The sequence below is a fragment of the Loxodonta africana genome, chromosome 4 (genome assembly GCF_030014295.1).
Source record: "Loxodonta africana isolate mLoxAfr1 chromosome 4, mLoxAfr1.hap2, whole genome shotgun sequence".
Taxonomy (NCBI): Eukaryota; Metazoa; Chordata; class Mammalia; order Proboscidea; family Elephantidae; genus Loxodonta; species Loxodonta africana.
The window spans coordinates 92,953,472-92,966,536 of record NC_087345.1 but is presented as its reverse complement, the minus strand read 5'-3'; the positions used below and the strand labels follow the sequence as shown (position 1 = coordinate 92,966,536).

The 13,065-nt window shown below is 53.9% G+C and overlaps 1 protein-coding gene across 19 annotated transcripts in view; it reads right to left on the bottom strand.

Moving 5' to 3' along the window:
- Nucleotides 1–12,806, bottom strand: part of KMT2D (lysine methyltransferase 2D) — a 39,557-nt gene extending 26,751 nt beyond the window's left edge. For 11 of the 19 annotated variants that reach the window (XM_064284283.1, XM_064284295.1, XM_064284296.1 and 8 more), the window contains exons 1-15: nucleotides 12,399–12,806; nucleotides 7,997–8,082; nucleotides 7,618–7,744; nucleotides 7,207–7,466; nucleotides 6,988–7,097; nucleotides 6,644–6,806; nucleotides 6,156–6,321; nucleotides 5,941–6,055; nucleotides 5,643–5,800; nucleotides 5,298–5,443; nucleotides 3,753–5,162; nucleotides 2,549–3,660; nucleotides 1,986–2,099; nucleotides 1,520–1,630; nucleotides 592–696 (exon numbers count right to left, since the gene is read on the bottom strand). In XM_064284283.1, coding sequence (XP_064140353.1) covers nucleotides 592–696; nucleotides 1,520–1,630; nucleotides 1,986–2,099; nucleotides 2,549–3,660; nucleotides 3,753–5,162; nucleotides 5,298–5,443; nucleotides 5,643–5,800; nucleotides 5,941–6,055; nucleotides 6,156–6,321; nucleotides 6,644–6,806; nucleotides 6,988–7,097; nucleotides 7,207–7,466; nucleotides 7,618–7,744; nucleotides 7,997–8,045 — 4,146 coding nt within the window. In that variant the 5' untranslated portion in view covers nucleotides 8,046–8,082; nucleotides 12,399–12,806. The remainder of the gene's footprint in view (nucleotides 1–591; nucleotides 697–1,519; nucleotides 1,631–1,985; nucleotides 2,100–2,548; nucleotides 3,661–3,752; nucleotides 5,163–5,297; nucleotides 5,444–5,642; nucleotides 5,801–5,940; nucleotides 6,056–6,155; nucleotides 6,322–6,643; nucleotides 6,807–6,987; nucleotides 7,098–7,206; nucleotides 7,467–7,617; nucleotides 7,745–7,996; nucleotides 8,083–12,398) is intronic. The other 8 variants (XM_064284292.1, XM_064284294.1, XM_064284293.1 and 5 more) reach the window with 6 other exon arrangements.
- Nucleotides 12,807–13,065: the final 259 nt, after the last annotated feature.

Here is a 13,065-nt window from a genome sequence, read left to right as displayed (position 1 = left end):
ACTTAGGCTTCCAAGGGTCTCTGATGAGGAGAGAATAGGCTCAGCCGGCCACTGCTCGTTACCAGAGTGGAACGGCAATCTTCCAGTAGCCAACCTCCCAAAATTTAAGATCATAGATAGAATTAGGTTTACTTCTCCACAATTTTTTCTGGAATATTTAGAACTTGCTACTGATACAAGTTAGCGAATGGTAGCACTAGACAACTTAAAATTAACAACAACAACAAAAAAAAAAAAAACGCAAAACAGCTGATCATGCTTGGGTCAAAGACACTGCTTTCTCTTTGTGGACATATGCTTATGATTTTATATTTTATCTACATGCTATACCATACTTTCTTCTAGCAAAATCGGCCATTGTTTATATAATGGACTGAATTATACCAGAATCAGGGTCTACTACAAAGGAACTATAGAGAGCATAACTTCCAAAGTACTTTTCCCCGAGATGAGTTTGATAATCACTGGTGACCGATAACTGACTTCCATAACAGCGGCCGCCTTAAGAAGTAGTATGGCCAAGACTGTGGCCTAGAATGAGAAATAACTGACCCCGTTCCCCAGACCACACCTCTTGGGCCCTGAACTCACCTTGCTGTTAACACAGTAAGGGTGATAGCACTGAGAGCACTGGGAACAGGCAAGGAGATGGCCTTCTGCTCCCCGGCCAAAGCTGCCACATACCACACACATGTCCTGGGGAAACATGCAGAAACCTGAATGTCTAGCTAGGTCTCCTCATTCCACTTACTCCTGGCCAAGTGACTACTACACTAATGTGAGAGCCAACAAGTCAGGAAATCAAAACCCCACCCCACAGCATTAGGAAACCGTACGCCACCACAAGACCCTGCTTCTCCTCCTATTCACCCCCAGAAACTACTTCTTCTTAAGATGCCTTGCTCACCTTATCAAGAAACTTGAATTCACACACCCTGACATAAGTAAAGGTAAGGAAAAATGAAAAGAAGATAAGATGGGGCGGGGGTGGGTAAAGACTGGTCAGAAAAAGGAGTAACATATGTCACAAAATTCTACCAGCTTCAAGATTATTCAGGTGAAAATATATAAGCTTCCAAGACTATAAACTCCAATCATGCAAAGACCATTTGCCCTTTTCACTAGTCTAGCACTCGTAGTTCCTAGCTCAGCGTCAGGTTCAGAAGAGACCAAAAAAACCCAAAACCAAACCAACTGCCGTCGAGTGAATTCGGACTCATAGCGACCCTATAGGACAGAGTAGAACTGCCCCGCAGTAGAAATGCCTGGCGGATTCGAACTGTCGACCCTTTGGTTAGCAGCTGTAGCACTTAACCAACCACTACACACTCAAGTGAAATTGTGATGGACAAACAAATGAACAGTGTGACTCTGATTCATTCTGTATTTTCTCTATTAAGTGGGTATCCCCAAAAGTTGGCCCTTGGTTTTTTCCACTGCCCCTACCACCAAAACACACACACCCAATGTTCAGTGCCAGGGCTCACTGCTGAGGACGGGACCACACCAGTCATAGTACCTGCATTAGGACAAATTTGTCTGTGTTGGAGAAGAGAACCACGGTATTTTGCATGGTGTCGTCATCCTCTTCTTCCTCCTCCTTGCTGGGAGAGCTATCGATATCAGCAACCTTACAGGCAGAGAGTTGTGGAAAGTGAGCCAGATAAGTCTGTCCCAACCAAGCTGCTTTCCCTCTTTGGTGTTGGGGGACGGAGGTGGAACCCCTGGCTAAGATGAAGAACAGGAGCCAGGACTACGAGGCAGAAGAACATCCCAGCTCCCAAACTGGGCCTCAGCCCAATGGTAGAGATTTCAGAGAAGCCTGGGGCCAAGTGGGTAGAAGGAGAAGGAGCACAGAGAGCTGGACAGACCCTAGGCTAGCAGACAGGTAGACAAGAGTGCAAGGATTGGCAGGATTTACAGGGTGTTTAATTTCAAAGGGGTCATCTGAAGCACGTTTTGGGGGATGGGAGGCCTCTCCTTACTACCAGAGTCTCAATGGAAGAAGTAGTTGATTTTAGCCGGGCCCGTCCTCTTCCACGTCCTCCATGTGCTCCTCCCCGTGGCCGGCGTCTTCCTGGGAAACTACTGCTGCGTCCCTGAGTGAGGAAAGGGTCAATTACAAGAGCAAGTCCGGGTGTAGTGTGTTGGGCCCACACGCTCAGAAAAATAAAAATGAATGGACCAAGTATGACGTCTAATAAAGCCCAGAAGGGCCAGTCAGGGCAGGGAAAAAAGCCAAGCTCCAGATACCAATAGATATGTAGCTCCGGCCCAATTGAACTCCCCTCTCGCCAGAACAGAGTAGCCAACCAGACATAATGAAAAAAAAATACAGCCTTAAGGGCTGGAAATCTGAGTTTTTAGTCCTGATTCTATTACTCACTAACTGCAAACCTGAGCAAGTTATTTCCCCCTCTAGACAAGAGTATTCTCCTTAATAAAGATGCGGCACTGAAGGATCTGAGTCTAGGATTCAAGAAGCCAGGTGGGAAGTTATCATGACACAGTGCTGTACCTCTAGATGACAGAAGGGATAGCCTCTCACCTGCTTAATGCGGGAACGGGCAGGGGAACTGCGCCGCCTCCCCTTGTCCCCATCGGCTTTGCCTCCGCTGACAGTTGTCCCAGCTTCACACAATAGCGAGTCATCAGTCTCTGGCAAGGAGTCAGTACAAAGCCGCAAGGAGCCCTCATCTCGGGCTGGGCTGACGTCTGTAGATACCCCCAGCTCCATGGACAGGGAGCCACCCCCCTCGGGGTCAGGAGAGCCCAGCAGGGGCTCTGAACCAGGAAAACTAGCACTGGCATCCCCCTGGCTCAGGTTCGAGATCTCATTAACGATGTCGGATTTGATGAGAGTGGGTGGGGTGGGGGCCACTGGTGCATGTGGCTCCTCCTGCATCTCACATGGTGAGCCCTGCCCTGCCTGTTTGCATTCTGGACCATAGACCTCCATAGGGGTCACGGGGGCCAGCTCCTCGGGGTCCAGGAGCACAGGGGAACCCTTAAGTTCACAAGCTGTAGAACTGCCAGGGGTCTGTCCAGCTTCTGGCTGTGAACCAGGAGTGTCAGTCCCATCAAGAGGGGCTGTGTCTTCCCCAAGGCCAGAGAAGTCATCCAGTGCTGGGGCAGGGCTGGGTGCAGGGCAGGAAAGGTCTCCCACGGGGGAGGGAAGAGGACTGGTAGGGCTGGGCTCTAAGGCTGGGCACTCAGGTTCTGGGACTTTTTCAGTCTCCATTTCATGTTGCTCAGCCTCATCTGAGACCTCCGCAGTCTTCTCCATGGGACTCAGCGGGGAGCGGATGGACAGAGGCAGAGCAGGAGGGGAGCACTGGGAATGAGGGAAGCTCTCGGGAGGCAGGGAAGGCTGAAGGAATGGAGAACACTGAGAGGGTAAGGGCTCCATCAGGATGGGAGAAGCAGGTCCCATTGGGGAGCCTGGAGATGGGGGAAGGATCATAGGGGGTACAGGCTCAGGGTCAGTGCAATTTGCTTCCGGTGGAGGGCTGATCGGTGTCTCTAGGATGGGTGCAGCCAACGGTGACTCAGGGTCACTGTCCCCTTTGGCACCAAAGGGGTACTCTAACTCCCCCAAAGGAGACAGGGCTGGTGGGGCCACAGCTGTGATAATGGGTGAGAGTGGAGGAGGAAGAGGATCTAGAGAGAAAGAGAAAAAGGAGGTTCTTCAATCAGATGTACCGTAAAGAATAAGACTAGCCCAGAGTAATGAAGTATTAACATCCCCTTACCTGGTGGCATCAGTTGAGGTGACAAGGATGGCTCCCCAGATGGGGACATGGACAGATCCTCAGGCAGAGGAGATAGAGGTGGTTCCCCAGGCTCAGACAGGGCCGGCTCTCTAAGCAAAGGGGACATGGGTGGCTCCCCATGTGGGGGTAACAAGGGTAACTCCTCAGGCACAGGGCACAAGCCTGGCTCCTCGGGGGGCTCCTCAGGCTGGGGGGACAAGTGTGGCTCTTCAGGTACAGGGGACAGGCACGGCTCCTCAGATACAGGGAAAAGGCGCAGCTCCTCCGGCTGCACGGACAGGCGCGGCTCCTCGGGCCCGGGGGACAGGCGCGGCTCCTCGGGCCGGGGGGACAGGCGCGGCTCCTCGGGCCGGGGGGACAGGCGCGGCTCCTCGGGCCGGGGGGACAGGCGCGGCTCCTCGGGCCGGGGGGACAGGCGCGGCTCCTCGGGCCGGGGGGACAGGTGTGGCTCCCCAGGCCGGTAACAGAATTGCACCTCCTCAGGCTGAGGGCACAATTGTGACTCCGACTCCTCAGGTCGGGGGCAGAGACACGGCTCCTCAGGCAGTGGCGACAGGGGTGATTCTTCCGGCGGTAGGCATGTGAGCAAGTTCTCTGGTGGTGAGGAAGCAGGTAAGTCTTCAGGTGGCAGGGACGGAGATGAGTCCTCAGGTGGTGGGGACAGGCGCGAAGCCTCAGGTGGAGGAGATGTGGGAGACTCCTCAGGTGGTGGGGACAGGGGAGATTCCTCAGGCGGTGGAGATAGGCGTGACACTTCAGGTGGGGGGGACATAGGTGAGTCTTCAGGTGGTGGGGACATGGGTGAGTCCTCAGGCGGTGGGAACAGGCGTGATGCTTCAGGTGGTGGGGACAGTGGAGACTCCTCAGGTGGAGGGGACAGGGGAGACTCTTCAAATGGTGGGAACAGACGAGACGCCTCAGGTGGCGGAGACATAGGTGACTCTTCAGGTGGAGGAGACATGGGTGACTCCTCTGGTGGTGGAGACAGGCGAGATGCTTCAGGAGGCGGGGAACTGGGCAATTCCTCGGGTGGAGGGGACAGAGGAGACTCCTCAAATGGTGGGGACAGGGGTGATGCTTCAGATGGTGGGGACAGGGGTGTCTCAACTGGCGGGGATGGAGGAGACTCCTCTGGTGGAGAGAAGGGTGACTCCTCAAGTGGAGAAAAGGGTGATGATTCAGGTGGGGGAGACAGGGGAGACTCCTCAGGCGGTGGAGAGAGGGGTGATTCCTCAGGCGGTGGGGACAGGCGCGATGCCTCAGGCGGTGGGGATGTGGGTGACTCCTCGGGCGGTGGGGATAGGGGCGACTCCTCAGGTGGGGGCAGCAGTGGCATCTCCTCATTTATGGGGGCCTCCAACTGGGGCTCAAGTTGGGCCCCTGTTCTCCCTGCAGACATAACACACTGTATTCCTACCTAGCTCACCTCTACTCCATAGAAAGTGTAGGGTCTCGGGCAAGGAAACTGTCCCTTGCCACGGAATAAAAAGGAATTAATTTCAGGGACTCTTAAACCCTACTCACCTAGTGGTTTGGCTTCACATTGCAGGGGCCCCGGTTCCTTGGATTGCATAGAGGTCACGTGCCCACCCTTTGGCTGCCCTTGGCATGCAACATACAGAGCATCGGGCTCAACAGTGGGGGTATCGCCAGGCTCTGGGGGTGAGAATCTGCAGAGGGTACAGGGGAACAGGCACTGTGGCTCTTACCAGCTATCAACTCCTAGAAGAACACTAGGGCAAGGCATGAATGCTGCAGATCGGACACCCACCTCAGGCTCTCCTCTAACAGCCACTTGATTAACCTGGTTCCTGCTAAGTTCAATACTTCCAACCCCCTTCCCAATCTCATCCAGTTCATATCCCTTACCTGCTACAGATAGAGGGACGCTGCTCAGCAACAGGACCGATGGGCTGACCTCCCTGGGCTTTGTGGCAGCGGTGACAGAGTGAGTAGTTCTCAAACCATTCCGAGTTGGGATTCAGCTCTGCTGAGCCTGCCCCACAGGCCCGGCATACCCGGCATGCCTAGGGGAAGGGAGAAGGCAAAAGAGGCATTGGCCAGCCAGTAGAGACTAGAGAATAGCAAAGGACTTGTCACAGCAGAGAACTCTGGGGCTGTTGTAGGAGGCAAAATTAGGGAGAAGGCAGAATCAAGGGATACTCACCTTACACTTCCAAGAGTGAGCTGGCAGTTCCTCCATGGGTGGTTTTAGGCAGAAGGTATGGTATCCTTTGTCACACGTCTCACAGACCAACATCTCAGAGTCATTCCCAGGTTTCCTGCAGGAGCAGAGGGCCCATGACATGGTCCTCCCCACACTTTTTCAACCTTAACCAGTGCTTAGCCCAAGGCTTCCCTTTCTTCCTCTCCCATTCCTACCTGCAGGCTTGGCACACTTTGCATTCGGGGCACTGCCAGCCAGCACGCTTGCGGGCAGTCAGAGCAGTGTCCAGGCAGGCCCCATGATAGTGATGCCCACAGCTGGTACAGAAGAACAGGTCATACAACTCCCCCGGCCCCTCACATACTGCACAACGAGCCTCCTCTGCAGCGGGTAGGGACAGACAGCACAGGTCAGTTATGATTTCATTTTAAGTCTCAGTAGTGCTGTACAAGTAACAGGTATTCCACGGTCATAAATGAATGAATAACAAGTAGTTAGTTACTGAGTGCCTGCCTAACATATGCCAGACGGTGTTCTAGGCACTGCAGGTACAGTGGAAAACGAGATAGGCAAAGGCCCCACACTCACAAAATTCACACCTATTTTAGTAGGTCAGACTTTACTGAGTGCACTGCAGAACTCAAGAAACCAGGGTTCCCTTGGCCCCCCATTTGCCCTATGTCCAAAGGACAGGGTTTCTCACCCAGATGTGCGGCCCCCTCACTGTGCTCTGGGCATAGCAGCTGCAGTGTCTTCATGGATAAGAAGGAACCGCTGGCAGTCGCGCAGGGGAAGTGGTAAAGCCGTGGACATCCGGGCGAGCGGCAAGGGATGGAGGCACCGAGCCTGGTGCAGTGGGAGCAGCGCTGTCAGGGTGGAGACAAAGTCTTAGTGACAGCCAGCAATGCTTCAGGCACCAGCTCTGCCCTAGTCTGTCCACAGCCTGCCTCCATCCTATCCTGACTCTCCAAAGTCCACCAGCTCTGCCTACCCTCCACGAGCCCAGCCTTACCCTTCACCTATGCAATCCCCTTGCTCCAGTCCCACCTGTGAGATTCCTGAGAAGATGGCCTTGTCCACACCACATAGTTCTGGGCCCTCTTGCCCCCAGACGCCTGCCGACCATGCAGCACACCAATGGTGAGCCCAGCAGGGCCCTTTGCACGTGGGAAGAAGTAAACAGAAGGGGTTAACAAAAAGGTGGCTGCTGCCCAGCCCCTGCCCTCTTTCCTGCCCACAGCAGTTACCCCACCTCCCCTCACTTACCTCCAGGTTCTCCTAGATGAGCGGGGGTCAGGCCCTCAGGGAAACCAATCTGTGATAGGTCTTCACTGGGCTGCGCTGGTTCACTGGGCCCTGGGTCCCCCCCAGGGGATACCAGTGGACGCCGCGGCCAGTCAAATGGCAACTCAAAGCACCGTAACTCCCGCTGCCCATGCACACTGGGCTCCCCGCAGTTACAGAGAGCACAACGCCGCACTGGACTCCCACTGTGGACACGTGAACATCTGCACCAAACCCGGCCCCTGACAACAGGCAACCCTGACAACCCCATAATTTGGCATGCCCATGCTTCTCAAATCACTCGTTTCCCCAAATCCTCCTGCTTGAAAGCCCTGGATTCTCAAATCAAATCCTCCCATGCCCTTATAGGTTCATTTTCCCCAAACTAGTTACCTGCAGTCCTGGGAAGGCTCCTGAAGCCTGGGATCCCCAGAACTGGAGACAGAGACCTCCCCCACATGTGGGTTGGGAAGGTCTGGCTCAGCGGTGCCTGACTCCTCAGAGGCTGCAGGTCCATCAGCTGAATGAACAGAGCAGCACACATCAGCCATCATCCCTTATTTACTATGAATCCACGCCCCAGACCTGTGAGATTGTTCATAACCCTTGGTGGATCACATTGATGGCATTTTGACTTTTGTCCCAAAGAACAAAGTCCTTCAATTATCTGTCTATTAGACAGATTTAGCTCATGTCCTTGTGCCAAGACCAGAAATTAAGGTTCCTGGGAAGAGCAGAAACTGCCAGCAAACCCAAAATTTCCCCCACTCACCTGCTGGTTCTGAATCTTTATCCTCACCAGACGGCTTCTGGCTGTCCATCCCTCTCTCCGACTGGGCAGGGCCCTCTCGGGGAGACCTGTCAGTGCCAAGAGAGACATCTACATGTGTAGTAAGTCTCCCCACTAAGTGCTTTTCCCAGGATCCCAGAAGAAAGGCAGCTAATAGCATCCAGATTCTACAGACATCAGAGCAAAGCCATACGTACAAACTCCTGTACTAATGACAAAGAAAGCCATTCTCCCTAACCCTTATCCCACTGCCCATTTCCTCCCCAGATAAATACACAACCTCATCTTCCACTCTGGATTCTCAGGTGATCCACTCCCCTTTCCCACCTCCAGCCTCCTCCACAAAAGTTCCCCGGGCAATGACAGCATCCAAGAAGAACCACATCCTATCTACATCCAGTACCGCCCTTTGCCACATCTCTGAGTTCCTGGCTTCCAGTGGGCCCTGTTTTCTGGTCTTTTTCCTCAAGTCTCAAGTCAGCTACCATCCTAAGGGCCTATCAATGCCAAGCCAGGGGTAGTCATAACCCAAGGAGCCTGAGTCCAGCCCAAATTCCTCTCCTTGAGACAGAGTCTGGAATCTTATAGTAGGTATAATACACTATCAGAACCAAAGCCCAGCGATGGGCGGATCTGCTGCACCTCCACTGTTTCAGCTAGGACATCCCAAACACAACAGAGGAAACTCCCCAATTTTCAATCATTGCCCACCCAAATCCACCTCAGGCTCACCCCCCATCCCCTTCCAGTCCCTGCCCTGACTGAGTTCAGGGTCTCACTTAGCCTGAAGACCTCAGATCGTTGCCCTCAGCAACGCCAACTGCCCTTCTTCCTCAGATGTCCCCAGTAGTTAACAGAAGTGGGCCTTAAGAGTTACTGAGCATGTGTAGGCAGGCCTATGGCTAAGCATGCTGGGAGTTGTAGTCTCAGGAAGCACATTGCCACTTGGAGGAGTTCTAAACCGGGCAGGACACAGCAGAGCAGAGTTGCTTCCTTCCTTTTCCGTCAAGCAAGGTTTCCACACACACTACGTGTGAGGTGGGGAGCGGGGGGGCGGGGGGGCAGGGAAGGGTAACGGTCCCTTCTTCCAAGATATGACTGCTTGTACCAGAGCCAGATGAAACATACTAAAGTTATCCCTAAGAAGGTGAGACCCACACCTTTGGGCCCAGTTTCCTAGACCTAAGAGAACTAAGATAGTACAAAAAAGAGAAGAGTATAGAATAACAAGATTATCAGAATTGGAGAGCAGGAAAAGGATCCTATAAAGAAAAATGGAGTAAGGGAGAGGTGCCAACACCTTTAGTGAGAAGGGCAGGGGCTTAAGCAGAGAAAAATAGTATCCAGTGCTCTCAGAGGAGGTGGCGGGATCCCTAAAATAAAACCCTAAATAAAAGCTTGAGAAATTTGTCGCTTTTTCTGTTCCTCTTGTTTAATCACAGGGACCACAGCTACCTTAGGACAACTACTCTCCCCAAGCCAGAAGGATAATACCTGAGTCCACCCACCCCTTGGAGTTGAGTGACTGGGGCAAATGAGACAAGGGGAACCCTCAAAAGGTACCCAAGATCAGGAAATCAATTACCTAAAAACGACAATATCACTCCTCCTGAACTCGCACTCCATTTCCAAGGATTGGCAATTCCCTTCCTGAGACATGTCACAGGAAAGGGAATTATTCTCCTTTATTCCCCTTGCACTCGCGGAATCTACTAGATAGGGAAAGTGAAGCATCCATCCCCAGATCATCTCTTTCCCAAACCTGCCACACCCGAAAGCAAAGCAGGGTGGTCATCTGGCCAGCCCACAGGAAAGCTGCTCTAGAACTTCAAGAAGCCATTAAAAACCATCTATGGGAAGTGGGAGTTGGAAGACAGGGCACAAGCCAGGTCTCTCTTCCTATTCAATCATTCAAGGCCTGATTACATCTAAGAGGTTCCAAGGGGCTTCCAAATTTCCTAAATGTTTGCATCTTTCTATATCTTACCACCATTGTCCCCAAAGATTCCCCACCCCCTTTGCTCTCAAAGTCGAGGCCAAAGGAATCACAAACAGAAAGAAATAAAAAGCAACAGTGATAATACAGTAGGTGGGAGGAGGACCGCCTCACACAAGGCCAGAGGGACAAATTCCTCTGCCCTCCTCCGAGTACAGCCCTCTCAAGCTGGTAAGTCTGGCCCTGCTTAAGGAGGTACAGAAACCACCTTTGTCCAGCCTTGGAAGATAGACTACCGACACTCTCTGAAGTCAGAGCCCCACTGGACCTATGGAAGATGAAAGATCAAGAAGCAAGGAGCAAAGTATCCTCCAAGCTGCACCAAAAAGAACCTAGGAATACCCCCAAGAAGCCTAAGCCCTCAGCCCCTATTTTCCCTCCCCTGCAGTCTGGCACCTGCACCTCAATGCTGAGTCCTACAGTTATCAGGCAGACCCCTCAACAGAACAAAACAGAGACCACAGGTTCCCCCTACTCCATCACTCACAGCCAGAAGCCACACACACACACACACACACACACACAAATACACCAGGGTACACCAAGTGAAAAGACCTCAGCTAGGCTAGGTAGGGTCTAGCCAGGCTTCCTCTGAGGAACTAGACATCCCAGAGAACTGGTACAGATGCAGAGAGTAAAACTGCTGGTTCCACCTAGTCCTAGGTCTAAGAGGCCCAAAGCAGCAAGGAAAAAGGTAAGGACTTATCTCAACCTACTCTCCTCCCTGCCTCCATCCCAGACCAATAGTTTTCAACTCCTTATCCCAGCTAAGGGGGAAAGGAGGTTTGGAGAGGTGAAATGCTCAAGTAGGCCCTTAAGTGAACAGCTCTTAGGCAGGACTCAGGACTTCCTGGTTCCCAGCCTGAGAATCAAACCACACCTCTCTCCACCCCCATTTTGGGTCAGCCTTCCAGGAAGGATCCAAATGGCAACACTGGCCCTGTAGACCCTCCAGGCTGTTCCTGGGTCATCCTGGGGTCAGGCACAGCTAACAAGAAGTCCCTCCTAAGGAAGCTGTTTGAAGACAGAGAATAAGATAAGCCCTCCATAGAAGGCAGGGGCAGAGAGCACAGGTGACAGCTTACCTCACTCCACCATCCTGTGCCACCTCTTTTCCTTCAGAGTTACCACCCAGAAATCTTTCAAGAGCAAAGCCCCTAATTTCCCCCTTTCCAAGACCAGACTTACAGAGATTGAGTGTGTGTTATGTTGGAAATGGTGCAGTAAGGGAGCAAAACGTACCAGACAAATCCCTGCTGGGCAGTATGACAGGTGTGAGAGGGGCTGTCCCAGCCCAGGGTCCAGAGGCATGAGGCTCATGCTACACCCTTCATACATGCACATACACATGCCTTCACCCCAGCACCTCCTCCCAGCACTGAAAACACTGCCTTCCAGCAGAAACAGCTCTGGTCAGGTCATTTCCCCTCCAAAGAGGTACAGGCTACCCTATTCTGCAGGGCTGGGACAGGATCTAAGGACCAGTTCACACTCCCTGGTCAGAAAAGGCCCGGGGAGGTCTGGGAGGGGCTTGCAGGATTGGCCAGGGGCTCATGGGCAGCCAGCTTTCCACATCAGCCCTGGAGAAAGCGGGAGACAAAAGCCATTTTTTTTGCAGCCCACATTCGAAGGGAACAAATCTCAACAGCCTCCTCTATAATCCCCTGGAGATTATGTCCATCCCGAGAGGAAGGGAAGCAAAGCAGGTTAAGACAGCACTAGACCTTGCTGGGGTCACTTTGCAAAGATGGGTAGCTTCTAGTTGAACAGAAAGGCCAGAACTGCCCCCAGCCCCGCCTCATTCTGGCCCCAGTCACCCACTTCATCACACAAGTCACTTTGCACACTCTTCCCTTTGCCCAATGAAAGAATACCTGGTGAAGGATCTGGGGTTGCTTGAGTTTCCCAAGGACCGCTTTGGGTGCCCCGGCTGGGTAGGAACAGCCTTAAAGTCCAACCTGGCAGTAACTCTGACCTGGCAGTGGTACCCTCCCCCCATCCCAAGTTGTTCTGTTCCCAAGGCCCACAAGAAACCCCGGGAGAGAAACGGCAGCCTGGGATCGGTGGTGGAATCAGGGCCTGGGTCCTAGTTTAGTCGAGCTCCCCTCAACGCAAAAATAAACAGGCAGAGAGGCGATCTGGCTAGGTTCCCAAACTCCCGTGGCTCTCCGAACCCCCAGTCTTTAAAGAGGCACACCCCAAGACACCAGGCCTCAGTTCTGCCCTGGCGACTGGCTCAGGTTCTCTTGACAGACCCTGCCAACGGAACCCTCCCCAGTTCTGGCACCCCCTTCTCCAACCTAAGGGCCAGCTCCGGCCAAGATAGTCCATCTGGCTGCGCCCCCAGTCCAACCCTTTCTGGGCCTTGGCCGGGCGGAGTTCACTCACCTCTTCACAGGGCGATCCAGAAATCCTCATCCGAGAACATGGCCAGAGCCCGGGCCGCTCCCCGACCTCCAACCGCCAGAGCGATCACAGCCGCCCCCCGCACGGGGGGGCCTAAGGGGGCCAAGAACGGTAAATCCAGGTCGGAGTGGCCACCCTCCCTCCCCCCCAAAAAGCAAGAAGCCAAATAGGATTCTCTGCCTTAGGTTCCAGCAGTTTAGGTTTCCATGGACAGCCCCAGGGCGGCGAATCCCGAGCGGACACAAAGAGAGCACCGGTGGCTTTGATCTTGGGCGAGCAAGCTCCGCATCCGCGTCGCCGGGTGGCCTCTCAGTCCCAGGGCCGGGCCAGCGCCCCGGCCGCCCGCGTCGGGCTCAGGCTGAACGTCGAGGCTCTCCAGATGGAACGTCGAGGCGCCTCCCCAGCAGCCCGGAAGGAATGCCGCGCCGCCCCGCGCCGGGCCCGGATGGAACGTGAGACCCTTGCAGGAGCGCCGGGCCCCTCTCCCCGCCCGGGCCGGCGCCCCGGGGCCGGGCGAGCTAAGGCGACACGGAGCCGGCGGGGCCGCGGGGCTGAACCTGACACACACCCAGCGCCGGGCTCCTCGATTCCGAGCGCTGACCCTCGGCGGCTTCGAGCCCCCCACCTTCTGCTCCCCCCGGGGAAGGGA